Genomic DNA, 18,823 nt, shown 5'->3' with positions numbered 1-18,823 from the left:
ACAGAGGCTGCTGCGCCTTTGGTGATCGTCAGGGGACCAGTGCACCACTATGTGCCCTGGGTCTGATTCCTCCTCTGGTGTTTCTCCTCCAGCTCACACTGTGCCAGGAACAGCAGCAGTGGCACCTTGGGAAGAGGTCCTCTGCTCCCTGGCCTTGGTGCTGGGATCAGGATAGTGGCAGGAGGATGGGCCAGACACAGTACGGCTTTTATGAATTATGAGCAGATGAGAACACATTAGTCTGCCTCATCTGTGGAATGCATGTTTGGGGTAACTGCAATATGGCATCACAGCTAACATCACTGGCACAATGATATTTGTTATTCTTACAAATTTAATATAATAATATAATACAATAGACTACAATACAATATAATATCCCTTTGGAGTTCAAGTGTCAAGAGCATTTGCAGCTACAGCAATACCCTTCCCCCAGTCATCTGTCGTCTTGTAATAGAAGAAGGGCCTCAAGGGGCAATGTAAGTAAGTCTGTGAAGCTGTGAGCTTTGCCATAGGGAGATGGCAGATCAGGTGTCAAGAGCAAGGAAATTGCCAGGTGATGGATTCCAGGAACAGGGGCCACTGTTCCTCCTGCCCAAACACAAGCTCCCCAAAGGAGCCAACCTGGTTCAGGAAGAGCCAAATCGTAGATTTTCCATCATCCCCTGTCATTCAAAACTCTGTAGATGCTGAGAAAGGGCCCCTGGAATAGATCATGGAACAGGTACCTGGAGCAGAGGGCAGGGCATGGCGCCCCCCACAGGTGTGATGAACGAGGTGGACACAACCTTGGTATCTCCATACCCGAAGCCCACTAGTGCCTGGGTGGGGCTCACACACTTCTTGACAACCCCTGGAGGGAACCAAAGAAAATATAAAATATAAAGACAAGTATTGTCTGCACCCCTGTCAGCCACACTGAGTTCTAACATGTTGCCTGTTCAGATTAGTGTGCCCCTTGATTTTTCTAGCGGATAGTATCTGACATAGTGTGATGCCTACTGGACTGAGCAACTCAAAGTGGTGAAGCACTGTGCCCTGGCCGGAGCTCCTGCTGAGACCAGAAGCCAAAAGGAACTTATTTAGCTGGCCTCGCTGGCATCTGTCCTGATAGGAACATTGCTCCTAGAAACAAAGGACCTCCTCCTGGACACCTCCTGTCATCTGATTTCCTTATTTATTTAAGGTCCATTTCCTTCCACGACACTTAATAGAAAATAGATGATGTTAAATTGGGGAAGTAGAAAGGAAATATGAACTCCTATCCAAATTAATTATTCATCTAATGTTGGATAAATAAAAAAGTAACTAGTAGGCTGAGCACACCCTACAGCTTCCCTAAAATGTGTAGCCAAAAAGGAAAAAAGAAAAGTTTGTTTTTTCAGTTACACTTAAGGAGTATATGATATGTATATACCCTAATATCGTATTCATAATATAATCCTATAATACTATGCAATTATTGTAATAGATTATTATAGAAAAAGAAAATGCTTGTGTTAAGATTCATTTTTTTTGGTATTTATTGACTTGAAATTTATTTTCTCATTAGAAAGGGAGTCTAAGCATTAACAGTGGATGTGTCCCCGGCAATAACAACTGCTCAGAGACTCCCACTCTGAGACGGAAACGTGAGCGCGGATGCCCACAGTGCGGGTCCCCACTGGGCTCCCCACATGTGTGTCTGGCATGCCTGCCCCGGCTGGCACACTTGACTCAGCAAAGTCCCATGACCTTCTAGGTGGCAAGAAGTAGCTATTGGTTCTCCTCGTGATCCATGGCTCTTGTTTTAAACAGCCAAAAAGTGAAAATCTTTTTTTTTTTTTTAAACACACACACACCAGGGCTAGTTTTCCATTGTGTATTTTCTTATTGGACTAAAATGTTTAATTTGGTTTTTGAAATATTCTTTCCACATTATTCACACATTTTCTGCCATAAGCTGATATTACCCTTTTAATCAGAAAAAACAAACACCTGTTTCCACAAAGAATTTCTATTATGAAACTATTAAGAGCAAACCCTAAGTGAGACTGAGGGGACTGACTGGTCACACCCCACACACTAGTGAGCCTTGCTCTCTCCTGCGACTTGGGGGGAAGGCTCTGGGCTGTCCTGATGGCCACATTGCTCTTGTGACTTTCCCTAAGTTCGTAGACTTTGGGACTCAGCTGCATCCAGGGTTAAGCCTGCTAGGCAGTCTTTCAATGTTCTGCTAAGCTGAGAAGTCCTGATAGAGCCTAGGTGCCCCTCAAAGCCTAAACCATTTCATTTCTTTCTTTTATAGGAAAAAAAAAAACCCCTGCCAATCCTTGCTCTAAATCACTGGGCTGGGACTTTCCTGGATGTTATGACAACGTCTTTTTAATCCCTTCAATTCTGTTTCCTTGTCCGTACAGTCTCTGTAGATGCAGGTCTTTGTTCCTCTCCAGCAATGACTGTAGTTTCTTGTCTATCCTCACACCCTGCCTCACGGGGTTTCCCTGTGGCTGTACTCGGGATGGAGGCCCCACAGCTGGCCTGTTCAGTCACTGCTGGACCTCTGTACTTGCTCCTTGTCATTGATAAAATTGTCACCACTTCTTAGGTCCCGATTCAAGATCACCGCCAAGGCTGGCACCCCTCACCCTGCAGTGTATCACTGCCCTCCGTTAAAGAGAGGTAAAGCTGTGTCTCCTGGCTCTGAAGTTTCTCTGGCAACAGTTCTCTGTGGGGACTTGGGCTGTGGAGAGTGGGAAGCCTTTGACCCCAGCCCCTTCCTGGGGATGAGTTGGCTCCTAACTAGTCCAGAGGGCTCTCCTGGACTCATCTGGGGACAGGGCCACGCAGCAAAAACATTGCCAAGTGCTCATGGTCAGTGGTCTGCTGAAATAGTGAGTAGGTGGCTGAGTCAGTTCATTTGGTGAAAGATCCATGATTCTGATTCTTTTTGCTTCAAACATATTTTTTCAGGCTGGAGACTGGATTTTTTTTTTTTAACATTTGGTTCTAAGAACCTGTCAATATTCAAAGCTTGGCTTCAATTCCACCTCCTAAAAAAGGCTCTCGCCGGGTGGCGCCTGTGGCTCAGTCGGTAAGGTGCCAGCCCCATATACCGGGTGGTGGGTTCAGACCCGGCCCTGGCCAAATTGCAACCAAAAAATAGCCGGGCGTTGTGGCGGGCGCCTGTAGTCCCAGCTGCTCGGGTGGCTGAGGCAAGAGAATCGCTTAAGCCCAGGAGTTGGAGGTTGCTGTGAGCTGTGTGAGGCCACGGCACTCTACCCGAGGGCCATAAAGTGAGACTCTGTCTCTACAAAAAAAAAAAAAAAAAAAGGCTCTCGCCAAGCTCCAGCCAGGACACCCCTCCGCTGACCCCACCTCCATCGCAGTCGCCCCGCACCCTGGTGATCCTGCTCTTTCTTTCTCTCCTGAGCCTCTGAGGTTTCCTTCCCAGCCCTCTGTGCTGACTTTTGCCTCTGACTTGCTGTGAAAGGCTCTCAACTGCTGTGCAAGGGAAAGCAGATCCTGCCACCCCCAGAAGAGGTCGGGAGTTGGTCATATGTATCTCCTCAGAGGAGCCCTCACACAGAATGACAGACAAAATATCCACATGGAAACACCGGGAAACAGTCACAAGGCAGAATTCAAATGATGAAAGCGTTGGCTTTCTGACCTTTCTTAAGTCACTGCACCCAGAATGCGTTATGCTTCACCCCCTCCTTTTCTTCGTGATCACCTGTTCTTACAGGGTAGCGCAGAAATCTCTGAAGTTCCTGAAGACAACTGCTTCTTCCCACTGAACAGCAGGAAGGATGACCCAATTTCCACAAATAAGGCTTTAAAATAAGGTTTTGAAATGTGTCTCTCTCCCTGCCTTTGAGCTTCTGGGTAAGCCAGGCTAACAGCTTTTCACTTCTGTTCCATGCAATGTAGTCATTTCCTCAACTAGATAATCCATGCTGAGCCTGGCATAGCCTGGAGGACGTGGAAATCCTGCCCTGAGCTCAAGTGGGTGGCAACCGCTGGTCTGGCCAGCTCTGCCCGGCTCTGCCCCAGTGGGGACCTGGCCTCCAGCAATGGACGCTCAGACCCAGCTGCTGCAATACTGCCTTTTGCAGAAGTGTATTTTAAAGCTGGCTGCTTTTTACTAAAAATATTTCAGAGGTTTTGAGTAACAGTTGCCAGAAACAGACTCACCAACGAATGCCTTGCCTGAGCTCTACAAAGCTCTATTTGGCGTTCTTTTCTTCCCTGAGGGAAAAAATAGCACCTCACAGTCAGCAGGTGATCTAAATTAACATCACCACTGAGGGCTGATGGACACCACCTCCCTCTGGATGGGCTGTCCTGAGAGGGACATGACATCACTTAGGTAACATTCTAGCCGATAATGATAACCTGAATCCAATCTCACCCAAATTGAGGCATATTTTATAAAATAACTGGCCTTACTCTTAAATAACATCCATATCATAAAAGATGATGGAAAGTCTAAAGAATTAATCTAGATTAAATCTTGGATTATTGTAGTTAAAGAAGACTAAAGAAACATGTTAATTAAATGCAATCCATGATTTGGGATTGGGACTTATGTTGGAGAAAATAAATAGTATAAAGGTCATCATTGAGACAGTTAAATATGTCACAGATTAGATAAAAGTACTATAATAATGTTAAATTTTCTGAATTTGATAACTTTACTGAGGTTATATAAAAGATTATTGTTATTCTTCAGAAATAAACATAGATGGATTAAGGGGGTTACCCAATCTCTAAGAGTTCTGAAAAAAAATAATGTGTACAAGTTATGTGTAAAGGTGAAGGGAGGGAGAGAGAAAATGAATAAAATAAAATAATGCATGAAGTATGTGACAAGGTGTTAAAAAATGGCAAATCTGGGTAAAGAGTGTTTTGTATTATTTCTTTTGGGTATATTTGAAATATTTTAATTAAAAAAATCTCTATTAAAGTTGAAATTCTCAATTAAAGATTAGTTGACTGTGGGGAGAGGACATAGGCGCTGTAATTCATCATGTCACAATTCATCATGTCACAAACATGTCTCATCGTCTCACCCAAACTAAGTACATCCAGATAATCCACACCCATCATTTAATTTGGCTGAGTCAAAGTTTATTACTAGACACTAGTCAAAATTGCTGATTATATGACTAAATTCAAGTGTTTATTTCCTCCAAACTGACTTGAGTTTTATCTCAGCCACAAATTTAAAATTCCCAGTGAGTCAGATCCCACGCAGCCATTAGGAACACAGAAATGCTCTCTGCCTCTAACTGCACATTAAAAACAAAATGCTGATGTGGCCTCAGGCCCTGCATGCGGCCCTGGTATGGCTCAGTCTCTCTATTTCTCCAGTAGGTCTTTGGAATCTTCTCATCACACAGGGATGGTGCCGGGGAAAGGCCAAGCCATTTTACTTTTCTCCAGGGTCCTGGCCTCAGACTGATCTCAAGCTCTAACCCAGCCATTTGGAATTCTTTTCAGCATTTCTGTTTGACTGCCAAATTAGCCACAGAACCCTCTTCAAGGCTCAAATTCAGAAAATCCAGTTTCTCAAGCAGGAGGGGCCTCCTATAATCAATCACCTGTCAGCAAGTCTGAGCCCCAGAGAAATGGAAGCTGCCCAGCCCCTGTTCTTAGCCTATGTGCTCATCTCAAATGCTCAGGTCTGTTTCACTCTTGTCCAGGAAACTCCAAAGCACATTTATTAAATTTCAGATAAGATACCCCAGTTGTCAGCTCTCTCTATATGCCTGCAGGAAAACAAAAATCCAGCTGAAATACTTTTTCCCCATCTAAAGAGATCATCTAATTAAATTTAAATAATAATTATTCTTTCAACTGGTCATTGATAGATCATGCCTAGGCAAGGCCAGCTATGTTTCTGCTGCGTAATCTTTTTCTACCTGATAGAGCTTCTTCAAGGTTTTCTCCAGTTCTCTCTTCCCCACAGACCCTTCCTGTGACTTTTTGTTTTTTGTTTGTTTTTGTTTTTAGACAGAGTTTCACTTTGCCATCCTTGGTAGAGTGCTATGGTGTCATAGCTCACAGCAACCTCACACTCTTGGGCTGAAGTGATTCTCTTGCCTCAGCCTCCCGAGTAGCTGGGACTATAGGCACCTGCCACAACGCCCGGCTATTTTTTAGAGACAGGGTTTCACTCTTGCTCAGGCAATCCACCCACCTGGGCCTCCCAGGGTGCTGGGATTACAGGCGTCCTTCCTGTGATTTCAATGACAATTTTTGCGTTGACTCCCAAATCTCTATCTCTGGAGAGATTTCTTCTCCAGCCTCCAGCCCCATGTCTCCAATTGCTTCTCCACCATCTTCAATTGTGCCATCTCATAGGCACTGCAATTCATCATGTCACAAACACCTCTCATCATCTTCTTCTCCACATCATTACTCCGTAGTAGGTACGGCTTTCTACCTATTGTCCCAAGCCAGGGATCAGAGTGACATCCTAACCTACTTCATATCGCTCTTCACACGGCAACGGGAGGGATCATTTTTAAACTTCAAGTGTAATTATGTTTCTGCCTGTTTAATGCGGCTCCCTAATGCCCTCAGGGTCAAGTACACACTTCTTAACATGACCCTTTAAGAATAGCCCTGTACTGATGTCTCAGAAGAGCTTTATTATTTTCCACCCTTCCTTTGCATTCTAGGTTCAACCATAACCAACTTTATTTCTCCAGATATAAAATGTTTTTCTTTGCTTCTAGATCCTCATACCTATTACTATCACTCTCCCTTCATAGCTCCACCCCCCAGTACCTGCTTGATTCCTTTAAGGATCACGTCTCCCACAGGAAGTCCTGGGCAAACCTCTGAGGTCCAGCTGGACCAGTCCCCTTGCTCTGCCTCCAACACACCCTCCCTGGGTGCTCCAGACTCAGGCCTTTGTGCTGCTGTTCCCTTGCTTAGAAATCTTTCCCCTACATCAGTGGTTCTCAACCTCCTGAATGCTGCAATGTATTTTCATTGTTAAAAAGGGGTCGCGACCCACAGGTTGAGAACCACTGCCCTATATAATCCCATGGCCTGCCCTGACTATTTTCAATCCTTATTCACCTATCACCTTTCCCAGGACCTCTTCATTAACCACTGTATTTAGAATGATGATCTTCAGCCTGACATTCTCAACTCCCATGGTGGCTTGATTTTCCTCTATAGTAGTGATTTTCAACTGGAGTATTGTGAGAGGATCTTAGGTATGCCACAAAAACTTAAAGATCATTACTTAAATTATTTTCAAAAGAAGTTCAAAGCACAGTAAGTATATTCTTTTTGTTCACTCTTTTTTTTTGATCAACATAATTTAAGTTTGCCATGCAAGTTTGACTATAGGTTTAAGTGCGTCTCAAGCAAAAAATACTGAAAAACACTCCTCTATAGCAGCACTGTATCCCATATACTGTATATTTTACTTGTTTGTTTGCGTGTCTGTCTCCCTTACTAAGATGTAACCTCCATAAAAACAAGAATTTTCTGTTTGCTCACTGCAGTAGACCAGAGCTTTCAGAATGTTACATACATGGAACAGAGTAGATGTGGAATAAAAATATGTCTACTAAAAAAACCCGACAGATTAAAATAAAAATATTTTTTCTGGCTTCTTTTTCTTTTGCCACAAATATGGAAAGACATTTCATCATCATTTCGTTTGAGAAGTATAATACTGTAGCCCAGCTCATGAAATGTCAAGTTCTAGGGAAAGTACAGGTTGAAGCCTCTGGTCCCCAAAATCAAACTATTTAACAACAACAACAACAACAAATCTACCTGGAAAATAAAATCCATTTTCATCACATCTTGCAATAACCTTCTGGCCTTTGAGGGGATCTGGCTTTTTTGGTTTGGTTTTCTTTGTTGAGTTGGCTTGCAATTTCTGCGGCTGAAAAAGACAAAACAGTAATAATTGATGAGAAAAAGGTAATGCAGATAGCGAAAATCCTAAGTTCTGGGTATCCTGGAAATTTCTACTGAGGTTCACGCTATTGAAGGGGTATGGAACATACTTATACTGTGTACTTACTTTGGAGTACTTTTGGTTCCATGTCAATTAAAAATAAACCCTTTTGATAAGGGAAATTTCTACCCTCCACAATTTTCATACTTCAGCTTAGAGTAAAAGGAGAATTGGAGGACTAATTGAAGAAAAGAGAAATAAGGAAAAATTATATATACAACTAGAATTCCTGAAATTTTACAATAGCTTCAAAGCTGGAGAGCGAAGACTAGTTCAGTACCGTAAGCAGCCCTACCACCTTCCTAGAATCGTGAGGGGTCAATGGGTCCTTCAGCAGAAAAGTCAGTCAGCTATTTGGGAGAGATAAGCATGGAATCCCAGTGGCAACATCCCATCCCACCTCTTCAGAACAAGGAAAAACCCTTATATTCACTTGTCTTACAAAGAGGAGAGAAATCCATGGGTTGAGACTAGCTCATAAATGGATTATCCTTGTTCCTCCTAACTCCTCCTTGGTGTAACAAGGGGTGCTAGAAGGCAGTAGGGCAGTGCTTTCAAAGCTCTGAGAGAAAATGCATTTCAATCTAGAATTCTAAACCCAGGAAAGCTATAAATCAAAACAAAATAAAGACATTCCTAGTTATAACTAAGCAAAAACATGCCCATCCCATTCATCTAATCTTCAATAGAACCTTTAATCCTCATCTCACATAAAACCTTGAGGAGGGATGAGAACTCTTAAGCTATGACTTGTTCCAATATTGAAAATATTTATCCAGTCATAACAATGCAAACACTGTTTTGTGGGGTTTTTTTGAAGAAAAATTTTAAACATTCATAGTAAACCTTTGGAAAGAGCAAAACATTGGTAACACAAAAAGCTCATTGTGTAGCTTGCAGAACACTGGAATGAGAGGGGAAAGAAAAAACACTGGCACAGGTATCTCCCACCATGTGGTGCCAGGAATTGAAGATTACGAAACGTGATATATCAAGAAACAGAGGCTTACGTAAATTAAATGAAATGCTACAAATGTAGCCAATAGGACAAAAAATACTATAAATATCCAATATTAGGAGCAAGATAAGAAGAGGGAAGTGATGAGAGTAAAACTATCATCTTTTTTATAGAGTGAAATAAAAATATTGTTTAAACATAATGAATCATAAAATCAAGAAATATTGGAAAGAAGTACTTTTGATAAAAATTAATAATAAAGAAATCTCAGAGAGGAAGGAACTAGTGAAGAGGATGACTTTCTTTTTCTTTTTCTTTGTTTTATTTTTGAGACAGAGTCTCACTACGTTACTCTCGGACTCTCAATAGAGTGCTGTGATGTCACAGCTCATAGCAACCTTAAACCCTTGGCTAAAGCAATTCTCTTACCTCAGCCTCCCAAATAGCTGGGACTATAGGTGTCCACCACAATGCTCAGCTATTTTTTGGTTGTAGTTGTCATTGTTGTTTGGCAGGCCCAGGCTGGGTTTGAACCCACCAGCTCTGGCATATGTGGCTGGCGCCCTAGCTGCTGAGCTACAGGCGCCGAGCCATGACTTAATTTTTCTATATGATTGAACCAAAGTCCTGGACTCACCCCTGTGCAGAAAGCATAGCAAAGGCTTTGAGAATTAATTTTTAAATTTATATATATATATATATATATTTTTTTTTTTTTTTTTTTGAGACAAGAGTCTCAAGCTGTCACGCTGGGTAGAGTGCCAAGGCGTCACAGCTCACAGCAACCTCAAACTCTTGGGCTTAAGCAATTCTCTTGCCTCAGCCTCCCAAGTAGCTGGGACTACAGGTCATAATGCCTGGCTATTTTGTTGTTGTTGCAATTGTCATCATTTTAGCTGGCTCAGATTGGGTTCAAACCTGCCAGCTTTGGTGTATGTGGCCAGCGCCCTCCCCACTGAGCCATGGGCACCACCTAATTTCAAAATATTACAAGAGTACAAACATTTTAGGTTACATGAATTATTTTTACAATGCTTGAGCTGAGGACGTAAGTGTGCCCATCACCCAGAGTGTTCATTGTACCCATTAGGTATGATAGGTTTTTGCCCAGCCCCTTCCACCCCTGCCCTTGATTTCCACTGAGTTTTACTTCCCTCTGGGTGCATGTCTGCTCATCAATCAGTTCCAATTTAATAAGAAATACATGTGGTGTTTGCTTTTCCATTCTTTAGATACTTCACTTAGGATAGTGGTCTCCAGTTCCATTCAAATTTTTGCAGAAGGCATCGATTCATCCTTTTTATGGCTGAGTAGTACTCCAAAAACCATTCTAGCAGGGGTAAGGTGATTTTTTTTATTGTGGTTTTGATTCACATTTCCCTGATAATTAGTGACATTGAGCATTTTTTCATATGTTTAATGGACATTTGTCTGTCCTGTTTTGAAAACCCTCTGTTATGTCTTTTGCCCACTTTTGAATAGTTTGCTTTTTCCTTGCTGATTTGCCTGAATCTTGTGTGGATTCTGATTCTGAGCCCTTTATTGGATGTATAGCTGCCAAATATTTTATTCTATTTTTTCTACTGATGATTTCCTTAGCTGTGCAGAAGCTTTTTAATTTAATCAAGTCCCATTAATTTATTTTTGTTATTGCTTTAATTGCCATTGTGTCTTACTCATAAATTCTTTGTGTAGGCCAATATATAGAAGAGTTTTTCCTACATTTTCTTCTAGAATTCTCATGATTTCATGCCTTACATTTTTGACTTTTATCCATCTTGAATTAATGTTTATGAGAGGTGAGAGATGTGGATACTGTTTCATTTTTCTTTATGTGGCTATCCAATTTTCCCAGCACCATTTACTGAACAGGGCTTCTTTTCCCCAGTATATATTGTTGTCTGCTTTGTCAAAGATCAGTCAGTTGTATGTAGATGGTTTAATGTCTGGGTTCTCTGTTCTGTTCCAAAGGTCTATGCCACTATTTTGTGCCAATACCATGATGTTTTGGTTACTATAACTTTGTAGTATAGTTTGAAGTCTGGTAATGTGATGCCTCTAGTTTTGTTCTTTTTGCTTAAGAATTGCTTTGGCTATTATGGCTCTTTTCTGGTTCCATACAAAGCACAGAATTATTTTTTCTAGAGCTATGAAATATGTTGGTATTTCAATGGGGATTGCATTGAATCTGTAATTACTTTAACAAAATTGATTGTACTGATCCATGAGAATGATAAATATGTGTTTTGTTATTTATTTGGGTCCTCTGCAATTTCTTTCCTCAGTGTTTCACAATTCCCCTTTAGAGATCTTTCACCTCCTTGGGTAAGTGTATTCCTAGGTATTTTTTTTTTTTTTGTAGATATTGTGAATGGTATTGAGTCTTTAATTTGACTGTCAGCTTGACTGTTATTAGTGTATAGGAATGCTACTTATTTGCATACAATGATTTTGTAACCTAAGACTTTGCTGAATTTATCAATTCCATGAATCTCTTGGTAGAGTCTTTGGAGTTGTCTAGATATAAGATCATATCATCAACGAATAGTCAGAGTTTGACCTCCCCTTGCCCAACTTAGACACCCTTTATTTCCTTCTCTTGCCCGATTGCTCTGGCTAGGGCTTCCAGTGCTATGCTGAATAGAAGTGGTGACAGTGGGCAGCATTGTCTTGTTCCATTCTTAGGGGAAACGCTTTCAACTATTCCCAATTCAATATGATGTTGGCTGTGTGTCTGTCATATATGGCTTTTATAATTTTGAGATATGTTCCTTCCATACCTAGTTTCTTGAGGGTTTTTATTAAGAAAAGTTGCTGCATTTTTGTCACATGATTTTTCTGCATCTACTGAGATGATCATATGGGCTTTGTTTTTGCTTCTGTAGTGAATTGCATTTATTGATTTACATATGTTGAACCATCACATATGTAATCATTACATATGCTACATCCCTGGATGAAGCCCACTTGGTCATGGTGGATTATTCTTTTGATGTGTTGTTGAATTTGGTTTACTAGTATTTTATTGAGGATTTTTGCATGTATATTCATAAGGGATATTGGTCTGTAGTTTTGTTGTTGTTATTGTCTTGTCCTTTCCTGGCTTTGGTATCAAGGGGATACTGGCTTTACAGAATAAATTGGGCAGGATTCCTTCTTTCTTAACATTACGGATATTTTCTATAGCATGGGTACCAGCAATTTTTTATAGGTTTGATAAAATTCAGCTATGAATCTACCTGATTCAGGGCTTTATTTTGTTGGGAGTTTTTCTTAATTACTTCAATATTGTTATTCATTATTGGTCTGTTCAGGACTTCTATTTCTTTCTGATTGAGTCTTGGGAAGTTGTGCATTTCCATGAATTTCCATTTCCTTTATAGTTTCAAGTTTATGTGCATAGAGATTTTCATAGTATTCACAGAAGATATTTTGTATTTCTGTGGTATCAGTTATAATATCTCCTTCTTCTTTTCTGAGTAAAAGTTTAAGCCTCACTCTCTGTGGAAGCCTCGTTGTGGTAGATGCACTAATAGAGAGAAATTAGTGGCTCCTGAGAGCCGTGGTTCAGTCCTCTCTCTCAGTAGCCATGGGAGGGGGAGAGAAAAGGGAGGAAAATAATCTCTATGGAGGAGAGTTAGTGCTCTGGGTGTCTCTGTCCCTCTCTCTGGAAGGCAGACGACCCAGACGGAATGTCTGTATCTAGGATCATACAGATCCCCCGGAATCCACTGGCTCTTGTGACTCCCACAGTCTGGGCCAGAGTTGGTGACTTGTGTATGTGGGAATGAGCAAGATAACAAAGAACGATGAAGCCCCCTGGGGAGGAGAAAGGCACATGGTGGGTGGAGAAGCAATATGGCATCTGCCACCTCAGCTTGGGTCTGTGGTCATGGGGCTGGGAACCTGGCACATTGTTCTCAAGAAGCTCCCAGTTCGCTGGTGGCAGCACTTTTGGGCTCATGAGCGTAAAAATGTTCTCCAGCAGCTTGGGAGCCTGCTGACCACCAGAGATGTTAGGGAGAAACAAACCACCACACCTGTCCTTTTTGTTGGACTTCAGGACTCTTGGGGGTTTATTTCTGCTGATACCTTGCTCCTTTTTGTTCTGCTCTGCAACTTCTTCCTGTGGAATCTCTGGTAGGTTCTGGCACTTTCCCCATGAATTTACACTTGATCTATATTTGTTTGTTTGTTTCCTTCTTTCTGAGATGATCTGGCAGCTGGTATCTCTGGTCAGCTATCTTAAAAGCTATATTAGACTTTGAGAATTGTAATACAATTTAAAACACTGTCCAAATCCCAAACTACCAGAATAAACCCTAAGAGATGTAGGTATATGGCAGACTTAAAGGAAATAACACAACATTTAAAACTGAACTGTCATGGGAACCATTGCCCATAGAAAGTAAGACAGAATTTTCAGTCTAAACCTAACCAGGTTTAATGAAAATTAAAGAAATTCAGCTTTCTCCAGAGAATCCAGAATTTTAAAACATCATATTCAAAATGTCCATTATACAATAAAAAAATGCAATGTACAAAAAAAGCAAACAAATACGACCAATTTTCCAGGTAAAAAGCAATCACTAGATCCCCAAACTGAAATGACTTAGATGTATTCACAGTAACGAAAAGGTGGAAATAATTCAAATGTCCATTAACTGGGGAATGGATAAACAAAATGTGGTATATCTATACAACAGAATATTATCCAGCCATTTACATATAAAAATATACAGAAAAGGCAAGTTTATAAAGACAGAAATGGATTAGTAGTTACTTGAAGGTGAGGGTGTGAACAGACACTGATTGCAAATGGGCATGAGGGATCTCACTGGGATGATGACAATGTTCTAAAACTGGACTATGCTGTTGGTTGACAACTCTGTCAGTTTTACTAAAAATCACTGATGTTAAATAGGTAAATTTCATGATGTGCAAATTAGACTTCTAAAATCTGGAGTTTTTAAAGGTAAAAATAGGCAATCAATTATTATTATCTCTATAATTGCTCATGGTATTTTGCATATATTGTAGGGAGCTGAATGAGTGAATGAGCACAGAATCGTCTGAATTCCACTTTTAAATCAAAAGATAAACCAAATAGGCCTTTTCCTCCAAATTGTCACATTGCAGAAATGGAGAATATTTTTTATCCTAGATTTTTTCTCATTTCTTTTCTTTCTTAACCATGAACTTGTTAATTTTTGGGTTTCTTTCTTTCCTTTTTTTTTTTTTATTGTTGGGGCTTCATTGAGGGTATAATAAGCCAGGTTACACTGATTGCAATTGTTAGGTAAAGTCCCTCTTGCAATCATGTCTTGCCCCCCATAGACCTTTTTTTTTTTTTTCTTTTTTTTTGAGACTGAGTCTTACTTTGAGACCCTGGGTAGAGTGCTATGGCATCAAGCCTCAAAGTCTTGGGCTCAAATGATCCTCTTGCCTCAGCCTCCCAAGTAGCTGGGACTACAGGTTCCCACCACAACACCCGGCTATTTTTAGAGACGAGATCTTGCTTTTGCTCAGGCAGGTCTCCAATTCCTGAGCTCAGGCAATCCACCTGCCTCGGCCTCCCAGAGTGCTAGGATTACAGGTGTGAGCCACTGCACCCAGCCAATTCTTGGATTTCTTAAAGGAATTAGTCCTCCACGGCAATTAGAGTGCCCAGTGAAATCATTCTCCAGTGTTTCCCCTTTACACATCATCAGATGCTTCTATTCTTCCTGATGCAAAGCCCACCATAAAGTGTTTTCCTAGGCATTTGTATGCCATCTTCTGCAGTGCTGTATCTGAATGTTTATAGTGCTATAGTTATATCATAAATAAAGTATTCAATGCACACTTTATGAGTTCATCTGCAGGCCTCCACTTAAGGAAATCTCTGATTTATGAGGCAATTGACTATAAAAATTTAAATAACTTCAGGCAGTCAGAACACCATTTACTCTTGGGTCATTATTCACGTTCAATACAGTTTGGGTTCTGGAAATAAGTGGGCTCGTTTCCATGGTGCCCTGATGTGACTTGGTTCTGTTGCAGCCATCTATCATTTGGATCTCTTTGGAGATTCTTTTCAGGTTCATTAAAAGAAGTAAGAGTAGGGTTTATATCCTCCAAGATGAAAACTTAGAGTGAGGTCATTAGCAGTGAAGAATTAATACACCAAGCGGTTAAGCTCTCAAAGGAATTACGAGATATGATTAAGTATTCAGGCTAGTGTTGTTTGCAGCCTCTGTAGCCATGGACAAAATGTGCAGTGAACTTTACTCTTTTGTTTATGATGCCCTCATTTAGCCAGATTTTCCTTGGGTCCCTCCCTTCTTATGGACTTTGTACTTTTACTGAGGCAATCAGTATATCAAAGAGAATGGCCCAACATCCCTGGGGGAAGGTGAATGTCACCTGCTTGTTCCTGAGCTTCTGCCCAAGTGAGAAACTCAATCACTCCTTCCTGTTGGAGATTCAGAATGGCCTGCTGCAGTCTGAAAGTGACCTCAAAAGGAGGAGCTGGGGCCAGGAGAGGAGACAGAAAAAATAAGATGGCGTGCTGTCCACCTGGAGGTGCAACTTTCGGCATCTTTTAACCTTCCTGGGTTTCTGCATGTGCAAAATGAGGGGATAAATGAAATGAATCTCTAAAACTCTCTAGTTTCATATTTCTGTCCAGGAGGGTCTTGGCTATGCACTCCTGGGAACCTGTCAGGCCACGTGTATACAAAGACAGAGGCACAAGCTTGCTACCCTTGTGTGCCATTTCTGCAAGGTGGGAGACACACACCGGGCGGAACGGAAAACGTGAGTAGTGCAGTTTTCCATCGTCATACTCCAAAGGCATGGCCACAGTTTCCCATAGTCAGCTCTTCAGTGGGAGCCTCAATGGCAAATATTCTAATAACTCACAATTTAGAATCTCATAGAATCTGAAACATGCCAAGGTAAATTGGCTGCTGCTTAAAAATCTCACCTTTACAAAAAGCTTAACTTCCAAAGCCACTGTGCTTCATGCCACCAGTGTTCACATCAAAGACCAGTTGGCTGTGGATGTACTTTTGGTCACTATGGCTATCAGATATCTTCCCTGCCTCCAGACAAATCACTATAATTCCACAAAGATGTCCACATCTTTTGCTTTCATCAGTATGATGGGTCATTTATGAGAACCTGTGCCTAGATACATGTACAATGCCTTTTAAAAATTCTGAACAAGTAGAGCCACATAATTTATTTAAGTAGGCTTCTTTTATCTTTAGATTCCAAATATTGATTCACTCAATGTCTTAGCCAGAAGCTAACCGGTGAGATTTCTTTCTACATTTTCCAAATGGGTCTGGAGGTACAAATCTGCCTAAAATAATCAGAGAACTCTTTTTTTTCTATAGTTGCCACTCACTTCCCAATTCATCTGATACAGAAAAGCCATTCACTCTGTGAGGACCTTCTCTCATTTGGGCTACAACAGTGAATGCTAGCAATGGGGAGTGCCACGGCATTTGTTCTTAACACTCTAACGCTGCCTAAGAACATGCCTTTCCAAATGGCTAAGAGAATATGACTGTGCGCTCACCGGAAAGGACCAGAACAGATCCTAAAGGAATTTGTAAAGTAAGTTACATTTTACTCTGTTTTGTTTCTAACCATTATTACTAATGGCAATAATTGATTTCTGGTTGATTCCACAGCATGGATGGAGCTCTACGGAAGGAACCATTCAACCAGCCTACTTAGCTGAGACATTGTTATCATGGCACAGTTAATGGGGCTCCACTACTGATATAGCAGAGCAGCCTTGGAAAAACAAGCCTACCAGGCAGGCTTTAAGACAATGGTTCATCCTGTGAACTAGGACATGGGCTTCCCAGCATGAAAAGACATCTCGTCAGGGCAGCTAGACATGCCATCACTTCAGCTGGAATATTGGCTACTTTGTTTCATAAAGATGATAGCCTATGTTTGAATCCTGTGTCAAAGACTGTAGAGGCATGATGTAGCCCATGTCAAAGGACATCCTTCAACCTTTATCCTTTCCTGTCTGTTATACCTCGCCTGTATGTACACACAAAATATGAACCACGGGGGGTTGAAAAGAAATACATGGTGATGAGAGAGTTAGTGGCGGCTCAGGGGAGAGCACCCAAGAAATGCTAGCACTAAATAAATAAACCAGTACATCCAGGTTAGGAACGTGAGAATAGCTGCATACCGGTTTCAGTGAGGAAGTCCCATGAGCTATTAGCCTGGCAGGAGGGATGCCGTGTGCTGGGTAATTGGATTCAGCCTTGTCTACAAAATTCAGATAATCCAATTCCTCTTGTTTCCAGATTCGATCACCAGGTGATGTGGACTAGAGACCCAAATGGTGCCACCCTCTTTTCATTTTGTGACTTTATCCCAAGGGCATGCTCTTCGGCTTGCATGGGTGGAGATAGTGGAGCTACTAAACATTTGATCCTTTAAAATTTTCCACTTGACAAGCAACATGCTTCTTTGTTCACATCAGGTATAGAACATATTTCTACAATTTAACTAGAACTAGTCTTTGGCTAAAAATCTTGTTTAAAAACTGCTAATAACTATTTTTCCTGCCTCAAATTATTGAACTCTGCCACATACAATCTCCAAACTGTCCCAGGCACAGCTCCAACACGCTCCTCTGTCCACACTTGTCCTTAAGATGAAGTGAAATCTGCCACTGCTGTAGCTAATCACGACCACACTGCAGGGTCAGGCAGGTTCTGCCCTTTCCTCTCACCAGGGTCCCTCATAATGAGACCAGAACATGGGCAAACTGGCTCTGGGAGTAATCCAACACCCTTTAAAACCCTGATGAGGAGGACAGCCTGGAGTGTTTTGAGACTCTCTTCTCTTATTTAGATGTAAAGGAATTTCCCCCACCCAGAGAACAGCCAGCATCTGTATCTCTTTAAATGAGAAAAATACCTTATAGGAAAATGTAAATCTAGCAAACTCCTGCCCCACCTCTCTAGGCCACAGCATGAATGACCCATGGTAAGTGACTTGGAAGGCCTCAGTGTGCTTTCTTTCCCAGGGCCCTTCTGCTCTAATAGGAGGCAAGTTTGTACCCAAGAAGTAGTGAACCTATAAGTGGAATTTCCTGCCTCAGCCCTCAAGAGGAAGCAAAGTCCTCTTGAAAACTACTCTCAAGTATAGCACTTCTGGGTGGGGACCCACAGGAAAGCCGGGAATAGGTACTGGTTGGGAGTCCAGAGCTGGAGGGGACGGTTTATACCCCATCTCACCCTTTCAGTAGTCATGAGCACTTATCTTGTTCTAAAAACCAAAGGGTGGTAGAATGGTGCTTTTGTGCAGCTTTTTTTCCCACTTCCTCTTCGTAAACTTTAGAAAACACAGCATGAGAAACACACATTCCACTTCCCTCTCCAGGGCCTCTCTGGCCTCCCCCTGGCCCCAGTAAGTGCAGCTTTGTGCTGTGTGAACGGCTCCTTGAGATGCACGAGAAACAGTTACACAGATGGGACCATGAACTAGACACATTCCTTCACCTCCCCAAATCCAGGGCAGCAGAGAAGAGTTAATCACTCTGAAAGTGAAATCTCCCATCAAATATTAATAAATAACAACTTCAAGGGCTTTTATGAAAAGATGAATGTGTGTGTATGTATGTGTGTTTGCAGGAGCAAAGAAATCTAATAAATATGTATTACATTAAAAAAAAAAAACCAACAAAACTCTTCTTCTCCAGCTTGAAAAGCAAACCTGTAACATCTTAGCGAATTTTCTCTCATTGCTCTCCTAGGAAAAAAAAATCAAAGAGAGAAAAATCTGAAGTATTTAAATCTGAAAGTTACTGAAGCTCTGGGATTTGTGGTTCACATCTACCTGATGCAGTTATCCATCTCCTGACACCCCAG

The 18,823-nt window shown here is 41.4% G+C and overlaps 1 protein-coding gene across 1 annotated transcript in view; it reads right to left on the bottom strand.

The window, feature by feature from the left end:
- VWA3B (von Willebrand factor A domain containing 3B) overlaps positions 1-18,823 on the bottom strand; it is a 250,813-nt gene that overhangs the window by 12,204 nt on the left and 219,786 nt on the right. The window contains exons 24-25 of the mRNA XM_053588419.1: positions 7,786-7,897; positions 729-853 (exon numbers count right to left, since the gene is read on the bottom strand). Of these exons, the coding sequence (XP_053444394.1) occupies positions 729-853; positions 7,786-7,897 (237 nt within the window). The remainder of the gene's footprint in view (positions 1-728; positions 854-7,785; positions 7,898-18,823) is intronic.

The sequence above is a fragment of the Nycticebus coucang genome, chromosome 4 (genome assembly GCF_027406575.1).
Source record: "Nycticebus coucang isolate mNycCou1 chromosome 4, mNycCou1.pri, whole genome shotgun sequence".
NCBI classification, from domain to species: domain Eukaryota; kingdom Metazoa; phylum Chordata; class Mammalia; order Primates; family Lorisidae; genus Nycticebus; species Nycticebus coucang.
The sequence above is the reverse complement of the archived record's forward strand: the minus strand, read 5'-3'. Positions and strand labels throughout refer to the sequence as shown.